Source organism: Ceraceosorus guamensis (assembly GCF_003144195.1).
Source record: "Ceraceosorus guamensis strain MCA 4658 unplaced genomic scaffold IE81scaffold_5, whole genome shotgun sequence".
Classification (NCBI taxonomy): Eukaryota; Fungi; Basidiomycota; class Exobasidiomycetes; order Ceraceosorales; family Ceraceosoraceae; genus Ceraceosorus; species Ceraceosorus guamensis.
The window spans coordinates 339842-353732 of NW_020290000.1; the positions used below are offsets into that span (position 1 = coordinate 339842).

The window sequence follows — 13891 nt, forward strand, 5'->3', positions numbered from 1 at the left end:
TTCGCCTCAGTATCTCATCAGTCAAATATTGCCGATAAGGCACGCATGCGAAAGTCTCATCGAAATGTGCAAAGGCCCTCGAGGTGTGGCAAACGTCATCGATGTAGTAGTGAAAGCGACAGATGACCAACGAGGAGCAATGGTGGCAATGCGAGAAACGAACAAGGGCAGTGGTATCTTGAATAATCATGTAAGGTGTGCAGCGATAATGTGTAAAGGTATAAAGATGGCGACGCTCGTTGGGAGCACCTAATGAATCGATCTACTGGAGAGTCTGAAGGAATGTCTGGCGGCGCTGTGCTCGAATTTGTTTTTGGCCACCCCCGCGCTTTTCCAGCTCCTTTTGAGCTTTGCGGGCGTGCCATTCGCAAAGCCTCTGACCGTTGAGCAAATAGTAATCGTCTAGAAGCTCGCGACAAAATTCTTTGCTGTCGTGGCCTTCGTACTGGCAAGTCAGGCATTGAGGGTGATACTTCTCGCCAGATTCTGTCTGGCGGCATTGGCCCTCGATGCCCTCGTTGCATCCGGCGCAAAGAGTTCCTGCCAAGGCATGGTAGTGCTTGCTACAGTAGGGCACATTTTGCCAGACTGACGAGGTGCCGACCAGAGCGTCAAGGCACAAGAAGTCAGCGTGAACGGTCTCATGCAGGCGCAGACAGATGGTACTCACCGTAGAACGTGCCGTCCTCGAAAGACGCATCGCACTGGAAGCAACAGAAGCAGCCTGCGATGAAGGTGGCATGTGGTATGAGTGTTTGCGAGCAAGTACGTCAGTGACTCGGATGACTGCTCACCTCGGTGGAAGATGCCCTTGAGAGCACCATCGGACGATTTCACAGCATCCTTCTCCACAGGTTTGGTGCACTTGCGGCACTTTGGCAAGTAAAGGTCTGCATAGTCTGCAGCGCAGAGCAACTTGCCATCGCGCTCGACGAAGGGCGTCTTGCTGGAGCCCAGGGGGCACAGGCAGACGCTGCAAAGCTTGGTCTGGCGTTTCGCGGTCCGCAGATCGTGCTTCAGCTTCTTGCCACCCTCCTCCGACCGGTTCCTCGATCGCGTCTCGCGAGACTTTGCTGGGTTGATATCTTTAGAACGTGTATTGCCTCTAGATGCCACCTCTTCCTTTCGTGCGACTTTCTCCGTGCTCGGCTTCGTAGGCTCCTTGTGTGGCGTGCTCATATCCAAGTCATGAAGCATGGCCTCGATCTTGTCCAGGTCTACGCCGCGTGACTTGGGGCTTGGCCTGGCGGTCGCATTGCTGCTTCTGGCCCCTGCAGAGTCGACAGAGGCGACGAGGACGACCTCGCGGGGACTGGGCATGCCGCTCGTGTGATCGAAGCTCGAGCTTGGTGTGATCGCAGCGCTGACAGAAGCAGAGCTTCCATTTCTGCCTCGGCCCAACAATGAGCTGTGGCTAGAAGAGGTGGAAGACGAAGTGCTGGGTGCCTTGGCGTGGGAAAGGGAGCCAGGAGGCTTTGCACCAGCGATTTCTGGGGTTGGGCTCGCTGAGCCTTCTGTCGGAGCACCGTTCAGGGTCGCATTGCGGCTTCGAGCGGCAGCGCGCTGTGCTTCGATCTGCTTCTTGCGTTCTGCAACCATGCGGATCCGCGCATCAGATGCGTTTTCGTCGGTTGCAGCTGGCAGAGCCGAAGAGGTTGTGGGAGGCGAAAATCTCGCCGTCCTACGAGGCTCTGCGCTCGTCGTACCGGACCGCGGGGCGTCGAAGGAGGAGGCGCGCGGTGTCACCGCATCGAATCCGCCGCCCGCACCATTCAAAGCTGGGCTGCTCCGGCCTGATTTATTCTCGAGCCTGGCATATCGGTCGAAGAAAGGCGACCGTGTACCACTTTTTGCAGGAGAAAGGCGGCCTTCGATTGGAGACTCTACCAATGGAAAGCCACCATTGACGGCAGTGCTCGCAGCAGGAGCATGTTCCACGGCAATGGTGAGTGGAGAAAGCGGAGAGGTGCTTCCCGCCCTTGCACACGTGTGTTCCACAAGCTCGTCGAAAGACAGTAGGGTGCCACAGTCGGCGCACTTGGCTTTGGGCAGAGGTTCATAGGTCGTGGCACGCGCCATCGTCTTTCGAGCTGCTGCTGCGCTGCGCAATGCATCGATCGTTGTGTCATCGTCGTGTGGTCCAGCATATGCAGTGTACCTAGCCCTTCTCCGCTCGTCGTCTAGCTCCTCCTCGTCCTCCTCGTAGTCGTCTTCGTAGATGGTCTCTCGTACATTTGCCTGGGCAAGCATGTTCTGAGGATGCAGATCGCCTCTGCCACCGTGTCGGCTAGACAGACTGCCGGACGACGATAGAGTATCGCTGCCGTCGTATGCTAGATGGACGCTCGCAGTCGATATCGAGTCCAGCGTTGCTGAGCGCGCAGGCGCACTCCGCTCCTGTGCCAGCCGCCGAGCCTCGGCCCCGCGCTCTGCAGCTTCTTCACGCCGACGTTGGTATTCTCGCTCTTCTTGCTCCTCTAGCTGTCGGGCTCGTTCGCGCTCGCGATCCGCCCTGACGGCAGCGAGTCGAGCTTGCTCTTCACGCTCTACTGCAGCGCGGCGTTGATCCTCATGGCGCCTATGCTGAGCATCCAGACGTTGTTGCGCGATAGCCTTTCGGGCCTCATCTTCCTGCTGTTGTTGAGCTAGATGACGCTGAGCCTCTTCCCTCTCCCAAGCGCGCCTGGCGTCCTCTTCTTGTTGCCTCCTGCGCTCCTCGGCCTCGTAAGCCTTGTGCTCTTCCCACCTCATCCGCTCTTCTTCTTCATGAGCTCGACGCTCTTCCTCCTCCCGCGCGCGTCGACGCTCGTACTCCCACCTTTCTTGCTCCGCAATCTCTCTAGCTCTGGCTGCTTCGTCCGCTTGTCTTTGCGCCGCCTGCGCGGCCCTCCTTTGCTTCTCGGCAAACTTTCTTGCGCCGAACCCGGCAAAGTTCGCCTCGGCAGGCTCCTCTGCATCCAGCTTGGGAGAGTCCCAGGAGGATTGCGCACGGGAGCCGCTCGATGCATAGCCGTCGCGTTCGTTGCCATTGCCGTAGCCGGAATAGCCTTGCTGATAGGCAGGCATTGCGTGTGCTTGATGGCGCTGAGAGTACGATGTGGCCATGCCTGATTGGTGCTGTTCCAGACGATGCGCGAAGAGCGTTCAGTATGTCGAGTGCTTGTAACTATTTCAGAAGCTGTCGAAACTTGTGACGCTCCCATCCAATGCGAATTGTGCGCGAACGGATACTCGACGATGTACCAAATCGAATCTCTGGGCCACAATGTCGTTGAAGGGTGGGTGTAGGACGTTCTACCACCAATGTAGATTGTGCTTCAAAGCACGTCTGCTGCAACAGGCAATCGAGCTGTTCAAAGTCCCCCGAGGTCAAGGGGCACTTGCCTTGGCAGAGACCCTACCATTGCCTACTTGCCTGGTCTGCGTCTTGGGTCCCAAAGGAGTCCGCAAAGGTACCGATCAGCAGAGCTTCTGCTGAAGTTTGCCGATGCAGATGGATAGAGATTAGGGAGTGGACGAGAAGTTTGAGGAGTCGCTACTCATGCGCGAACAGAGCGGTGCCTGAAACGAAGAGTGGATAGGAAGTGATGAATAAGAGCGAGGGTAGATGAATGCTCCTCTCCTTCCGGTCGGGCTGCTCTCTGTGCAGTCGGCAGTCTTTGGAGTTCGCAAGTGGAAAGCGCCACGAAAATGTCGCCCTTGGTGCCGTGCACACGTCGCGACACTCGTGACTGGTCAGAGAGAGAGAGAGAGCTGAGTGTGATTCCGACACGTCACACGATCGACGGACGCGCGAGGTGCGGCACGGGTGGCAGTAGCATTCAAGTCGGGCGTCCGGTGCTTACTCCGCCTTGCTATTCCAGTGCTGAGCTACAGTCACAGTAGAATATTTGTTAGAGCAGTCGGTCGTTTCCTTGTGCTCGAATGGGCTACCGCCAGGGAAGGGTGCACGAGATGAGCATGGACCATGCAAGGGGCTTGACGTTGGCGCGCGTCGGCGGATGAACGGCTGCCGTTGAAGTTCGCACGCACCAGAGTGAATCGCAGTTCGGCGATTTTGGAAGATGAAGAATGCTTGGGACTCTGCCAAGAATTGTCGGGAGAGACGGAATGGTGGGAGAAGGGATGGCTGTTGCTATGAAGCGTCTGAATGCAGCGCACGGTATCATGTATTCGCTTGGATGGGATGGTTGGATCAAGGAGTTGGCTCGAGGCTACATGGCATGCTTCCCCGTGGGCAGGTTGATCTGCAGCAGTCGTGAGTCGTGAGTTGGCACGAAATGGAAATTGAATCAGAAATGGAAATCTTGAATTCCATGCAGTCAGCTGGTACGGCAGCCCTGTGGGACGGGCCTAAGCCCATGGCAGCAGCATACGAGCGCATGCAGCAGCAGCAATCCACGCACAGTCGTCAGTAAGCCGTGCACGCGGGATGGTCCCAGTCAAAGTGGCTTTTTGGGTCGTCGATCGATCGCCATATGCGACTGAGAAATCAAATGTCCACCCACGCCGTGCTATGAGAAGTAATGATACCGCATTTGACTTGACTGCACATCTTAGAATCAATTACATGCGTATGGGTTACAGTAGCTCTATAGCCTATTTAGCTCATGCGACATGACCTGTGACAAAGTGCGGCTTGCGCTCGATGGAGAGACCTGAGTCGCATGCGCATCCAGTATATAGTGCATGCGACACGAAGCGTTTGTTTGCCGTCGGCCGAGGCTACGGTGTGCGGAGGTGCGGGGATTGAGGTGCCACACGGGAAGCTGGTTTGGAATGATCTTGAAGAGCATATTGTTCACCGTAGCTGCAGCTACAGTATAGCTGTAGTTGGCCAGCTGCGTCGCGAGCGGCTCTGCTGCTGAGTGCAGGGAGGGTGGGCTGCTGTGAGGCGCTGCAGTCGTGTGCTCCAATCGCTTGGAAGAGCGCTTGTCGTACTCGAACGCGACCGCGTCTCAAAACGGTCACGAGTTCCTAAACTCTAAAACCGACGGGCTAGCTGCAAGGCTGATCATCAGTCAGAGCTAAGGCGCAAGAAAGGGAAAGGCAGTCGCGAAGTGCGAGCTCTTCCTCTTCCTCTTTGTGCGTCTTTGCGCTGGCGCTGCGTGATGCGATGCGATGCAATGCGGGGATGCGCGGAGGCCCGAATGTCCGTGAATGCACGATACTGCACAGCGCAAGTCACGAGCGTGCATGCAGCGGGACCTCGGCCGTCACTTGACTCATGACTCGTGACTCTGCTGGATGGATGGATGACCTCTGATGACCGTCGTGCGCAGGTGACCCACGAGTTGATATCCTAATCTTGAATCAGAAGAAGCACTTTTGTTTCGATCCTCGTATCTCGACTGATGGGCACTACTGTGACTGACTTCTTCCGAGTCCGCTTGACGATGTGTGCCTTCCACCTGGAGTGAGCAGCAGCTCACCGTGAATGAATCGACGGGCACCAAGCAGCCTCACTGAACGGTGCTACCACTGTGACTGTTGCGTGTGGGTAGTCTGAGCAACAGGCAACTCATCGACCATGCACGTTGTAAGACTGACGCCCAAGCCTCACTCGCTTTTCTCGCTGCAAAGCTGCAGATGGGTCCACATGGAACTTGCGCTAGTCCGGCCGGCATCGACCCGCAAAAGCACTGACGCCCTGCTGGCAAAGAAGTCTTGAGTCACGCTGAGGGATAAGATCGGTGCATGCTGCCAGCGTCGCCCGAGCCAAAGAGCTGCCTTGTCGTGACATGTGTACGGTGTACCATATAGCCAGCCTGTGCGGCCAGCTTTGCGGATTCGCGATCGTACTACTACTGTAACACTCGTGACTGTACCGCCTGCTGGGGCCATTTGCAGTCTCGAATTCGCTGCATGCTGCTGCTGGTGCTTGTCGACGCTTGAGCACGGACATGCAGCTCGCGTAGCATATGCTTGGTGCCTTATAGGATCTCGCATGAATGGTCCCTCCCAACCCCTATACTTTCGTTTAGCTTGCAAGCACACCGGCGCGGCGCGGTTTAGACAAGCTCATCACATGTTACGAATGAATGCGGATAGGATGTGTCCGAGATGTCGGTTCGAAGATCTACCATGACAGACTCGCCCTGTAAAATACCCAATTTGGACGAGTCTCGAGCTTGCGGCGGCGTTTCTCATTGCGTGACTGCTGACGAGAATAGAACCTTTTGATTTATTGTGAGCTTTCGGGAAAAGGAGTCAAGTGACTCGTGCAGCACGCAGCTGTAGACGCTCGGGCAGACGTTGCCCCTGTCGATCTCTTTCCGGGCCAACAAATCACTAATTTGGACTTGACCATCTGCACGGACTAGATACTCACAACTGTTGTGTACCGCTCGCAAGGTTCTGCAGGTTGTGCCGCCGTACACTTGCATTCGAGATTGCTGGCAATCGTGAATGGAGTGCGAGTAGCATCGTCCCGCCACGTCGAATGCGCAGTGCGTGCGGGCGATTCGATCATGGCTCCGTAGCTCTTGAAGGATCCCTACAGTGTGCGCTAGCTTAGCTCAGCTTAGCTTCGAGGTCTGCTGACTCGGGATGCTCTTTGACTCGCTTTGGCGAATCCTGAAATCTCTCCGGAAGAGCGTAAGTCTCGGTGATGTTGGGCTCGAGCCGAGCTCTGGAATTTGTCAAGTCAGATGCAACAGTCGATTGGCCAACTGACGAGCAAAGGCGCCATTCGTTACTGCTTTCGGGGAGATAATGCAAGGTGGGGTTGATCTTAAAAATCCATTTCGTCTTCTGACGACGCATGATGGACGTTCGTGACCACGGACACTGTCGGAAGTTGAAAGCGGAGGCAGGCTCGTGACCTTGCGCAAGCTCAAAACACTCCGGCGTTGAGGCACAGTCATTCATTCACTTTTGCCTCGAGTATAGCTGTTGGAAGAGATCAACACTCGTGACTCGTGACTCACGACTTTATTGACATTCAAGATTCACGATTCTTGGTTCTGATTCATGACTTTTGATTTTTGATTCTCGATTTGGGTGCACACTTTGGCGCCAGTCACGTGGATCCAGAATCCTAGACGCTCTCACGTGACATCGACACCAGCTGGGCATGGTCCAGCTTTTCGACCCTTTACTCATCGACTCTTCACCCTTGACTCTTGATTCTTTCTTGGCTTGGACTCATGACTAAACCCACGACTCCAGAAGGGCTGCGCATGATTCCAATCTGCTTGCGCAAGGTGACTCTTGATCTCTCCGCCTTTGACCTCTCAACGCTCTGCCCATTCCCCGTTCATGACAAGCTCCGCTCCAACTCAGCAACATCAGAGACCAATCAAAAGATCGTGCATCATGCCCCGCGACAGAAGCCTCTCGCCACGACGGTACGACAAGAGGTCTCAGGGAGAAAGCTCGCGCGGCGATCACCAGCGACATCGCTCCTATCGCGACAGTCATGGAGACGATCGGGTTAGGAAGCACCGCGATGACGATCGCGATGATCGGGAGGCGAAGCGTAGAGACCATCGGGATCGGGATAGCGGTAGATACGACAGCAAGCATGGCCGCTCTTCGCACTCTGAGCGAAAGCGATCATACGACAGCGATGAAGATGAAGCGGAGCGACGAGAGCGCAGACGCGAAAAGAAGTGAGTCGCCTGGTCATCTTGGTCTGGCTCATCCCTACTTGGCGCATATTGAGGCATTTGCTCTGCCTGCGTCATCTCTAGGGAGCAGGAAAGAGCAGCACGAAAGGCAGCCAAGCGAGCAGCCAAAGAGGAGGATGAGGCCTCTGCGCAAAGAGCCATGGCGGCCGAAGCGCTGATGTACAGCGCAGAGGATAATCCATTCAATGACGCAGATCTCAGCAGCAAGTTCAAATGGCGCAAAAAGGAGGACAAGGAGAAGAAGCAAGGAATGAGCAGAGCTGAAGCCGAGGCGAGGGATGCAGAGAGACGAAGAGAAGCGATGGCGAGTAGCGCATAGATCCCAACAGGTCCTATTATATGTATGCTTGCGCTAATACCGCTGCCCCCCCCCAATTCCCCGAGCAGGAAGAGATCGCGCGGCTGAATCAAAAGAGAGCAGAGAGGGAGAGGGAGCAGCAAGAAAGGGAAGAAGAGGAAGCTAGAATGGCTCGACTAGCAGAAAGCGCCGCCATGTCCGAGTGGGTGGCTAAGGAGGACGACTTCCATCTGCAACAGAGCAGGAAACGTGCAGCTATCCGGGTCAGGGAAGGTCGAGCTAAGCCCATCGATCTGTTGGCTATCAATCTCAAGTGGGCCGATCCGAAAGTCTTACGGGATAAAGACTCCAGAGATAGGGACGAGGGCGACGACGAGGAAGATGACGAAGCTGGTCTGGAAATTGATCTCGAGGAGCCATACCTGATCTTTGAGGTGAGTGGTCTGGCTTCGGCGCCAGTGTCGGCAGCCATGCTGAGATCTCCATTTTTGTCGCAGAACCTCTCCCTCGACGAGGTTGAAGAGCTACATCAGGACATCCAAATGTACCTCACGCTCGAAAAGAATGAGCAACATCTCGATTTCTGGAAGGTAAGTGCTACTTTGCTGCCTCCAGTGCGTGTCTGCCGAGCTGAAGGCACCCCTTGCACTCTGCCTCCTCTGGCAGGCCATGGTCATTGTGTGTGATGACAAGCTCGACGAGCTACGGATGATTGAGGACGGCGCGAACCCTCAACAAAGATCATTGGACCCAGCTGTCAGGTCAGAGATGGATACTATGCTAGGCAACAAGACACATGAGCAGCTGGTCGGTCTGCAGGATCAAGTTCGATCAAAGTTGAAGTCTGGAGAGTCGATCGACGTCGAGTATTGGGAGGGGCTGCTCAAACAGATTGTCGTCTGGCGCGCGAAGGCTAGGCTTAGAGATCAGCACGAAAACGTTTTGGCCAATCGCATTGCTTACCTGAGAAAGAGGCAGAGGCTGGAAGCAGAGAGGATGCAAGAGGAACTGAGGGCGCAGATGCAGGATGGTGAAGATGATACCTCTGGTCAATCTGAAGCGCAACCGTTGCCAACTGGGGCCGATGCTGACGAGGACCAAGCGGCAGAAGCACAGGCTGCTGCTGCGGAGGCGGAGCTCCTTCGCATACAGACCGAGTGGGACGAAACGATGGAGCCGGGCTTCATTGACCGAAACAGCCTTCCCTACGCCGACCGGCAGGTAGCAGTCGTCGATCCTGATGAGGATCGCGTCAACTTGTTAGAGGCAAGGCGCAAGGTTCTTGGTGCGCGCTTCGTCCCTCGCAATTCTGGTCCGCGTCATGCCAGAGGAGAAGGCGAAGATACGGACGCGTCGATGTGGAAGCAAGAAGCTTCCAAGCCTATGGATGTGGAGGAGGAAGCGTTCAATAATGCCGAAGAGCTGGTTGGTAAATCTTATCAGTGGGAAGATAAGTACAGGCCTAGGAAACCGAGGTACTTCAACCGCGTGCACACGGGCTTCGAGTGGAGCAGGTACAACCAGACGCATTATGACTCGGTGGAGAATCCGCCTCCGAAAGTCGTGCAAGGCTACAAGGTGAGCATGGATCGGCGCTTCGCCTGAGATGCTGTTTGCGTTGGTGCCATCAGCACTCCCCGAGGTCTTTTGCTGACCCCGCCCCTTACCGCTTGTGCCCTCTCCTGTTTCCCGCCCAGTTCAACATCTTCTACCCAGATCTCATCGACAAGAGCAAAGCTCCCACATACCGCATACGCAAGGATCCGAACGATCCCGACACGGCCATCATCATATTCGTTGCTGGTCCTCCTTACGAAGACATTGCCTTTCGCATCGGTGAGTGCTTGGTATCGCGCATCGTGGCCAGGAACGGCGACTGAATCGTGTCTTGTGCGTGCACAGTCAACAAGCCTTGGAATCTCGCCCACCGGAGAGGGTTCAGGGCTAGCTTTGATCGAGGCATCATGCAGCTCTACTGTAAGTATTGTGCTTTTGCAGAGCGGCCAAACAAGCTTGCAAGACCGAGACATGTACTCGAGCTTACTCGCCATCTCTCGCACCCAAACAGTCTCGTTTCAGCGCAACTTCTATCGCAAGTGATCATTCAGATACGCAGCAGAGCAAGTCAACATCGCAACGCAAGCGCTTCGTGTTCGAGGTGCTTTGTCAACAAAATCGGCTCTCTAGGCGTCTGCTTCTATTACTCTAGAATCTATAGGATCACGCGCTGATCACCGCGTCTATTGTTTGTGTGTCGATGATGTATATCCTTCTAAAGAGCTCGAGAGTCGATCGTAGAGAAGTGTCCCCTCTACTTGTTAAGGCCTTGGTCTGAGGTGGTCTTGAGAGTCAGGTGCTTGCCATCAGTGAGGTGCTCGCCCGACTGCCAGCTGGTCGCGGGAACACCCAATTCGAGAAGTTTCGCGTAAGCCTTTGAGAAATCCTTGAAGAACTCCTCCTCCGACTTGGCATATCGCTGCACGTGAGGTTTGAAGGACTTGTCCGTGGTAAGAGCCATGTCGGTAGTGAGCATCATGAGGCTCTTTGTGTTCTTGTCTTGGTATTGGATAGGACCCTCCCACTTGCGCAAGTTCCACTTTTCATCCAACAGCAATTGGTAGTAGGCGTTGCTGAAAGTGGTGGGAGAGAAGGTCCAAGGTCCATCAAAGCCTGACCTGTCCTTGTGGCATCTTCCCAGAGCGTGGGCACCAGAAAGGGCGACGATCTCTTGATCATTGAATCCCATCTTGTAGAAGATGTGGCGCAAGTGGTCAGAGCCCTTGTCCCCGTCTGGCAGACGACCATCAGGCGTGCAATTCTCAGCAGCACCATCCTTGCGGCCGGGTCTCCAGGGAATCGTGGGACCGCCCATTTCCTGGACTGCGACAATACCGCCAAGCGTCCACAGATCACTGTAGGTGATCCAAGGAAACTTGGAGTGGATAGAGTCGTAGAAGGATCGGGCGTGGATCAGACCAGCGTTCGCTCCATGGTCCGCCTCGGGGGCGAACCGCATCGTAGCGCCGTTGCTGCCACCGTTGCCAGTGTTTTTGTCGTACGTGCCGCTAGCATGCCAAGCGAGGCGAACGAGGACAGGTCCAAAGTGACCATCGTCGTATTCCGGGTCGTGTTCAAGCTTCTCAGCAATAGCATTGTAGACTTTTTGGTAGTCATCCTTGTGTGCCGCCAAACCAGGGCTTCCAAGTTTGGCCTTGCTGCCGCTCAGCTTGTTGGCACCGGTGGAGCCGATGCCGAGCGCTGCAAACTTGTCATCGCCGCCCAGCAGAGCGAATGCACCGCCCGCAGTGACTAGAAAAGCTAGCGAAGCGATGAGGGCGGTAGAGGTTCCCTTGGAACGAGATCCGCCTTGATCAGGAGGAGGGTGCTGCGGAAGGCGAGAGAAGCGAGGGCTGCGTTAGTCGAGCTGCAATAAAGAGCGCGCCAGTCCGTGTTCAGCCAAGCGAGCAGAGTCTGCAGTTCTTGCTCCTCGCCGTGCAGAGCACATGCTCGACGTGAAAGGCTTCAAAGAGAAGCACCAATGCGCCCTCTTGGATGCGACTGGGGACATCATGTACTCACAGCGCCACCGGCGGGACCCGAAGCGTACGTGCGAGAGAGGGCGAAAGAGCGAGGCGCAGCGACTCTCTGAACTCGCAGAGGCGCTGATGCTGACGAGCTCAGCTTGGAGCAAGGAGCAGACGCACGGAGAGAAGCGCGGAAAGCCATGGTGACAGAGTTGCGGATGATGTTGGGATACTGTAGTTGTGGTTGAGATGTTAGGTACTGACTCATGAAGCATCGCTGCTGAGATTGGCGCACCCACCGCGCAGCGAGCAAAGTGACTGACTGCACTTTGACTCACGACTGCCGGTCACTCGCTCGATGACACAAGACGTTCGGCGAAGCACTCCAAAATCACCAGAACTTCGAACGCCGAGCCAAGCAGCATCCAGCCATTCAAGATTAGGCCCGCGCGTGCGCTTATAACCGCGGCCCTGCCCATCACCATTCGTTTTAGGCGCACGCTGCATGAGATGCAGTCCCAGCTAGCAGTCCCCGAATCTTGATGCACGCGCATTCTGCACACGTCGTGTCAAAACTCGGCTCTCGAACTCGAATTGAAAGCCCTTTCTTCCGGTTGGCTGCTGACCAAGGGGGGCGCGCGCCGCTAAACTGTAGCACGTCGCTGCACGTGTTTGCTGCTACTACGCAGTTCCTTCTAGAACCTTCGGTAGAAGCACGTTGAGGCCTCTAGCCGACCTCACATCTGTATCGGACGTTCTGTTCATCCACGTTTTATCGTCGTGCGGCTCTTCAACACGCACACACATCCTTACTCTTTCTTCTGATGCTATGCGACGTGAGGTGAAGTCGGCAAGGGGCCACATCCCTCGCCCCATACGAGCTTCTCACTCGTGACTCATGTCGGAGAAGCACTCAACATTTCGGGTCATCGAAGGACCGGGCTCATGACAACATGCGATCCCGATTCAGCAAGCCGTCGTCTGAGTCAGCAGCATTACAATTCAGGGTCCAATTCTGAGCAGCTTGCGATTTACCAATCCTTCATCCTTGTGCACATAGACTGACTTGTCAAGCTGTTGGCTTCCGTATGGGCTCATATCCAACTCGACGTTGCCACGCCGCTGCTCTGATCGAGCCCAGCGGAAATCTTTTTCGGTCTTTGCTGGCTCCTGCAGCTCTCCTTTCCTATCCGGCGAACCGCGTTACAGCAAAATGTCGGGGATCGGGCTCAGCGCTCCACCGCCGTGGCTCGACGAGTTGTTGTCCGTCATACCGTCGATGCCGCTACCCGAACATGAGCACTCGAAAGGACGACGTCCGCACCTCACTTCAAAAATTGCCGACTTGCATTGTCATCCTGCCTTGGAAGCGGCTTTGCATCTGGCCAATGGTGACTTGTACTCTGCTCACTTTTTGGTCAGAAAGAGTCAAGGCGGGGCTAAAGAGCTAGATTGGGGTCACGCCATCCTACACAGGCTAGAGGGCGATTACGGGAATGCAAAAGTACGTCTATGCGAGCTCAGCTTGCCAATGATGTTTACTCCGTTGAGCCGACGACTTTGCCAATCCGGGCCCAGTGTTGGTACACAGACCTTTCTCAGCTCCAAAATTCCCACATTTACACTCAATTTTGGGAAGGGCAGAGCGTGACACCCGGTCAATTTGTGGACCTGTCCGCTTTCTGGCACGCCTCGTCACAGAACCGCTGGCAAGGCAGCGCAGCTCAACTCATCTACGAGAGCTCGAGCAAGCACTCGAAGATCAAAGACGCATTCTCTTTGCCACAGCTGAAGGACTTCGAGAGCGGCAGTCGTAGCCCCCCTCTGTGCAAAAGGGACGTAGAGGAGCTTTCTAGATCGGAGATCCGCGCCATGGTCGAAGGTCTTGCCGCACACCACGGCTGGGTCGCGTTGGGCTACGAAGAGAGCTGGAAGGCGATTGAAGAGCAAAAAGGAGGCCAGAAAGGCTCCATCGAACACAATGCGGAAAGTATGATACTAGGCCAATCTCGGCGCGAATTCTAGTGCGCGAAAGAGCAGGAGCGATTGCGACTCGTCGATCGTGCTCTCGGCTTGGCCCCTTTTGTAGCCATCGCAGACTTTGGTCGGTCCGCTATCATGATGCCAGTCGAGTGACGGGCATGTGAATCGCTGCTGTTCCGCACAATATACGTGCTCATATCATCTTGATCCCAGTTTTACGAAGAATGTTAAATAGTACGATTCGCCGCGAGACTCTGTTTGATGCCAGGGCTGCTGGCTCGCCCTCAGCAGGGCTTCATTCGGCGGGCCCCACGGACGCATGTCCACCGCGATGTTGCGAGCCGGTGCAGTGCCGGGATGGAGGGAGCCCGAAGCCGTCGGGTACCCCGGCGGCAGCAGTCGCCTGGGTCCTGTAGCTTGGCACTCATGAAGAAGGCCCGGTTTCTGAAGGCTTG

General features: G+C 55.5%; 4 protein-coding genes across 4 annotated transcripts; 2 read left to right on the forward strand and 2 right to left on the reverse strand.

The window, feature by feature from the left end:
• Positions 1-150: 150 nt before the first annotated feature.
• Positions 151-3490, reverse strand: IE81DRAFT_191364 (hypothetical protein). The gene is made up of 3 exons (XM_025510800.1): positions 795-3490; positions 671-724; positions 151-588 (listed from the first exon to the last, which is right to left on the reverse strand). Exons 1-3 carry the CDS (start codon positions 3103-3105, stop codon positions 263-265), a joined length of 2691 nt encoding a protein of 896 aa, XP_025372609.1. The 5' UTR covers positions 3106-3490; the 3' UTR covers positions 151-262.
• Positions 3491-7380: 3890 nt separating this feature from the next.
• Positions 7381-10028, forward strand: IE81DRAFT_297521 (hypothetical protein; the record flags this gene model as incomplete). Its single annotated transcript, XM_025512159.1, has 7 exons — positions 7381-7613; positions 7695-7939; positions 8023-8363; positions 8427-8519; positions 8596-9507; positions 9627-9765; positions 9832-10028. Coding segments are annotated over exons 2-7 (1851 nt in total), but the record flags the coding sequence as incomplete, so codon positions are not given.
• Positions 10003-11863, reverse strand: IE81DRAFT_320213 (heme peroxidase). Its single transcript, XM_025512951.1, has 2 exons — positions 11509-11863; positions 10003-11314 (listed from the first exon to the last, which is right to left on the reverse strand). The coding sequence occupies exons 1-2, from the start codon at positions 11719-11721 to the stop codon at positions 10241-10243; spliced, it is 1287 nt and encodes a 428-aa protein (XP_025372611.1). The 5' UTR covers positions 11722-11863; the 3' UTR covers positions 10003-10240.
• A 374-nt stretch (positions 11864-12237) lies between these two features.
• IE81DRAFT_339387 (hypothetical protein) lies at positions 12238-13478 on the forward strand (the record flags this gene model as incomplete). The annotated part of the gene is made up of 2 exons (XM_025515572.1): positions 12238-12957; positions 13032-13478. Exons 1-2 carry the CDS (start codon positions 12667-12669, stop codon positions 13476-13478), a joined length of 738 nt encoding a protein of 245 aa, XP_025372612.1. The 5' UTR covers positions 12238-12666.
• Positions 13479-13891: the final 413 nt, after the last annotated feature.

Bases quoted from the DNA above. Each gene is read 5' to 3' on its own strand.
- IE81DRAFT_320213 (XM_025512951.1), bottom strand. From the start codon at position 11,721: ATGAGTCAGTACCTAACATCTCAACCACAACTACAGTATCCCAACATC. The intron at 11,315-11,508 runs GTGAGTACATGA...CGCCTTCCGCAG, and splicing joins CGGGTCCCGCCGGTGGCGCT to CACCCTCCTCCTGATCAAGG.
- IE81DRAFT_191364 (XM_025510800.1), bottom strand. From the start codon at position 3,105: ATGGCCACATCGTACTCTCAGCGCCATCAAGCACACGCAATGCCTGCC. The intron at 725-794 runs GTGAGCAGTCAT...CCTTCATCGCAG, and splicing joins CAAGGGCATCTTCCACCGAG to GCTGCTTCTGTTGCTTCCAG. The intron at 589-670 runs GTGAGTACCATC...GCACCTCGTCAG, and splicing joins CGAGGACGGCACGTTCTACG to TCTGGCAAAATGTGCCCTAC.